Here is a 5000-nt window from a genome sequence, read left to right on the forward strand (position 1 = left end):
TTCTCTGTCTCTCTCTCTGTCTACCTCATTCTCTCTCTTCCCCTCCTTCTCCCCCCCTTCTCTCTCTCTCTTTTTTTCCTCTGTCTCTCTGCCTCTCCCCCATCCCGCTCTCTCTCTTTTTTTAACTGTCTCTCTCTCCCCCCCCCTCTCTCTCTTTTTTTTAACTGTCTCTCTCTCCCCCCCCCCCCTCTCTCTCTCTCTCTCTTTTTTTCTCTGTCTCTCTCTCCCCGTCTCTCTCTCCCCCATCCCTCTCTCTCTCTTTTTTTCTCTGTCTCTCTCTCCCCCCCTCTCTCTCCCCCATCCCTCTCTCTCTCTTTTTTTTCTCTGTCTCTCTCCCATCTCTCTCCCTGCTCTCCCCCCCCCCCCCCCTACAGACAGTAACTTTGTGCTGGGGAACGCCCAGGTCCAGTCCCTGTACCCCATCGTGTACTGCTCCGACGGCTTCTGCGAGCTGACCGGCTACGCCCGCGCAGAGCTGATGCAGAAGAGCTGCGCGTGTCACTTCCTGTACGGGCCGGAGACCAGCGACCTGCTGACGGCCAACATCCAGGGGGCGCTGGACGACAGGAAGGAGTTCAAGACCGAGCTGGTCTTCTACAAGAAGGGAGGTGAGACAGACAGACAGACAGACAGACAGACAGACAGACAGACAGACAGACAGACAGCTGGTCTTCTACAAGAAGGGAGGTGAGAGACAGACAGACAGACAGACAGACAGACAGCTGGTCTTCTACAAGAAGGGAGGTGAGAGACAGACAGACAGACAGACAGACAGACAGCTGGTCTTCTACAAGAAGGGAGGTGAGACAGACAGACAGACAGACAGACAGACAGACAGCTGGTCTTCTACAAGAAGGGAGGTGAGACAGACAGACAGACAGCTGGTCTTCTACAAGAAGGGAGGTGAGAGACAGACAGACAGACAGACATCTGGTCTTCTACAAGAAGGGAGGTCAGACAGACAGACAGACAGACAGCTGGTCTTCTACAAGAAGGGACGTGAGAGACAGACAGACAGACAGAGAGACAGAGAGACAGACAGACAGACAGACAGAGAGAGAGACAGACAGAGAGACAGACAGACAGAGACAATCGCAATCACAGAGAGGAGAGCGGTTGATGGGAGAGTGTGTGTGTGTGTGTGTGTGTGTGTGAGAGAGAGAGAGACAGACAGTACACTAGAGGATAGAGGAAGTTGTCACTGAAGAGGGAAGACATACATCTGACCTACAGTATCTCTAAATCTATCACTTGATTTGTGAACGAGAGAGAGAGAGAGAGAGAGAGTGACAGAGACATAAGTCAGAGGAGAGATGGAGAGGACAATAGAGGAGGGGAACAACTGGTTCACTGGACAGATAACGCTCACGAGGGAGGAGGAGGGAAGGAGAAACATGACAAAGAAAAGAGAGAGAGAGGTTATATACGAGTGGAAGAGGAGGAGGAGGAGGAGAGGTGTACCAGCTGCCAGACTGAGATACCAGAGAGACGCTGTGAGACACACAGACAGGCAGAGAGACGCTGTGAGACACACAGACAGGCAGAGAGACGCTGTGAGACACACAGACAGGCAGAGAGACGCTGTGAGACACACAGACAGGCAGAGAGACGCTGTGAGACACACAGACAGGCAGAGAGACGCTGTGAGACACACAGACAGGCAGAGAGACGCTGTGAGACACACAGACAGGCAGAGAGACGCTGTGAGACACACACAGACAGACACACAGACAGACACACAGGCAGCCTCACTACTCTGCAACAAGTCACCTCTCAAAAACAAGAAAAATAAGCAGTAAAATGACGGGGGAAATATGACTTCAAATAAGCGAAATCAAAATCACACCAGGATAAGCTGGTATAAAGCTATTTTGCAGTTTTCCTGTGTAGGAAGCAGGCTAATTTACAAGCGGCCAACTAGTGGTCGTAGTGTGTAAATAGCAGCTTGTAAAAAGAGGGTAATTTGACCCCTGAGACGGCTCTTTTAGTAGGTTAAAAGGCACGGCTGTTCTAGTGTTAAAACTAGTGCAGTAAGACAAAAAACAAGCATATATTGCCTTGATTTAAGATATCTAATCTCACTTGGATTGACCGTTTTGCAGTGTGAGAGACGGACTTAGAAGACAGATGAGCGGTTGTCTCCGGCGTTATTGGCCCGGCGTAGCGTTCACCCCCGTCCCCCAGCACCCCCGGCGCCAGGGAGAGTAAACACAGTTACACAGCGGTTATCTGTGAGAGATCTGTACGCCGCGGGGCGGGTGGCCGTCCTGGTCTAATGACATCATCAAACAGCAGCAGCTGAGTGTCCTCGGGCCTTTGTCTCCAGTCACACACGTTCTTAATCAGCAGAACCGACAAGAAACAACACATCAACACATCAACAACACAACAACCGTGTTGCATCAGTCACATCGACGTCCGTGCGTCGCGTCGATCCATATTCATATTCTGATAATAACCATCCAAACGCCCACCCATCATCATCTCTGCCTGGCCTGTGGTGTGTGAAGGCTTGCAGTGCTCACATTTACATTTACATTGACATTGACATTTACATTTACATTGACATTGACATTTACATTTACATGTTTGTAGCAGACGCTTTCACCCAAAGCGACTTACAAGTACATTTGTCTGAAGTAAGTGAGTCCTCATAAGCAAAGATGTATGCTAGGACCAGGTTTAGACCAGGGTTAGACCAGGGTTAGGACCAGGGTTAGACCAGGGTTAGACCAGGGTTAGACCAGGTTTAGGACCAGGGTTAGACCAGGGTTAGACCAGGGTTAGACCAGGGTTAGGACCAGGGTTAGACCAGGGTTAGACCAGGGTTAGACCAGGGTTAGGACCAGGGTTAGACCAGGGTTAGACCAGGGTTAGGACCAGGGTTAGACCAGGGTTAGAACCAGGGTTAGACCAGGGTTAGATCAGGGTTAGGACCAGGGTTAGATCAGGGTTAGACCAGGGTTAGACCAGGGTTAGACCAGGGTTAGACCAGGGTTAGGACCAGGGTAAGACCAGGGTTAGACCAGGGTTAGGGCCAGGGTTAGTACCAGGGTTAGGACCAGGGTTAGACCAGGGTTAGACCAGGGTTAGACCAGGGTTAGGACCAGGGTTAGGACCAGGGTTAGGACCAGGGTTAGACCAGGGTTAGACTAGGGTTAGACCAAGGTTAGGACCAGGGTTAGACCAGGGTTAGGACCAGGGTTAAACCAGGGTTAGGACCAGGGTTAGGACCAGGGTTAGACCAGGGTTAGACCAGAGTTAGGACCAGGGTTAGACCAGGGTTAGACCAGGGTTAGACCAGGGTTAGACCAGGGTTAGGACCAGGGTTAGACCAGGGTTAGACCAGGGTTAGGACCAGGGTTAGGACCAGGGTTAGACCAGGGTTAGGACCAGGGTTAGACCAGAGTTAGGACCAGGGTTAGGACCAGGGTTAGACCAGGGTTAGGACCAGGGTTAGACCAGGGTTAGACCAGGGTTAGACCAGAGTTTAGACCAGGGTTAGACCAGGGTTAGACCAGCGTTAGACCAGGGATAGGACCAGGGTTAGACCAGGGTTAGACCAGGGTTAGGACCAGGGTTAGGACCAGGGTTAGACCAGGGTTAGATCAGGGTTAGATCAGGGTTAGACCAGGGTTAGACCAGGGTTAGACCAGGGCTAGGACCAGGGTTAGATCAGGGTTAGAACCAGGGTTAGACCAGGGTTAGGACCAGGGTTAGGACCAGGGTTAGGACCAGGGTTAGACCAGGGTTAGACCGGGGTTAGACCAGGGTTAGGACCAGGGTTAGATCAGGGTTAGACCAGGGTTAGGACCAGGGTTAGGACCAGGGTTAGGACCAGTACAGGCGGGTAGTGGGGATGAGGAGGTCTTTAGGAGGGACAGTCAAGATGGAGCCTGTATCTACTGTTCTGTATTCGATATTCAAATAAAGCTGTGGAAATACGATATTGTAGTAGGAGTGGAACAAAGGAACCAGAGAGAGACGTGTTTGCAGTGAAAAGCCCTCCCTGTGTTTGGCTGTCTCTGCTGCTCTTTGTTCATATTCATATCGCGTGGCGGAGGGTGTAATCCATACAGCATACCCTCCCACCTGACCTGGGTTAGTGGGGGGGGGGGGGGGTGATGGAGCAGGGGACACTATGTCCTGGTTGCATAGGAACATGTGCAGTATGTGAAGAGTTAGAGCGCCTCTTTGTATTACCGTGGCGATACACATTAATGTCCCTCCCACTGACCCCCACCTGTTATGAGGAGGTGTCAGTTTAGACCCAGGTGCAGAGCAGAGCAGAGGAGGCGAGATGCAGTAGTAGGATTCAGAAATAAAGGCTTTCTTTATTTGAGTAAACGAGAGTAATTAACCGCACAGTAAACAGTGAAACAAAAGAGGAGGAAGCTTAGTCTCCGATAAATGCTTAAATATGAACAGAAGACAATAAATCACGAAACAAAAGGGGAGAGGGCTTAAACTTCCCAAAACGCTGTCACTAGAATAAGGCAAGGCGATGCACTTACAACGGTCTGTCAATACTTACATTCCTATGCAGGCGAGGAGGGATAAGACTTTCGAAAGACACCCGCGCACACGCACACACACACACGCACGCACACACACACACACACACACACACACACACACACACACACACACCTCACGTAACGTATAGCGAACAACCGACAAAGAGGGGAGACACAGGGGGATATAAATAGCCTAAGACAAAGCATTCACACCAGGTAACAATCACAGTAATTAGGACAGACAAAAATACATACCGGTACATACACACCAAGGGACGCCAAAGGTTCGCTCAACCAATAGAGCGACCCCCCAACCTGACCCCCACCGCCACGCTGGCAGGAGGCGGGTTCCTTCAGAGATCTGGTTCGGAGCGGAACGTCGGACGTAGAACATACAGGAGATATGGTTCCATGTCCGGGGCTGTGGCGAAGGAGGTAGAGCCGCCGTCTAATGATCGCAAGGTTGGCAGATCGGCGGGGCTG

At 51.2% G+C, this 5000-nt stretch overlaps 1 protein-coding gene across 1 annotated transcript in view; it reads left to right on the plus strand.

Annotated features, from left to right (window-relative positions):
- Positions 1 to 382: 382 nt before the first annotated feature.
- Positions 383 to 5000, plus strand: part of LOC308162542 (voltage-gated inwardly rectifying potassium channel KCNH3-like) — a gene marked incomplete at its 3' end in the record, with an annotated part of 59588 nt that continues 54970 nt past the window's right edge. Inside the window, exon 1 of the mRNA XM_080536688.1 lies at positions 383 to 608. Within this exon, the coding sequence (XP_080392814.1) occupies positions 479 to 608 (130 nt within the window). The 5' untranslated portion in view covers positions 383 to 478. The remainder of the gene's footprint in view (positions 609 to 5000) is intronic.

This window comes from Nansenia antarctica (assembly GCF_963989245.1).
Source record: "Nansenia antarctica genome assembly, chromosome: 7".
In the NCBI taxonomy this organism is placed as follows: Eukaryota; Metazoa; Chordata; class Actinopteri; order Argentiniformes; family Microstomatidae; genus Nansenia; species Nansenia antarctica.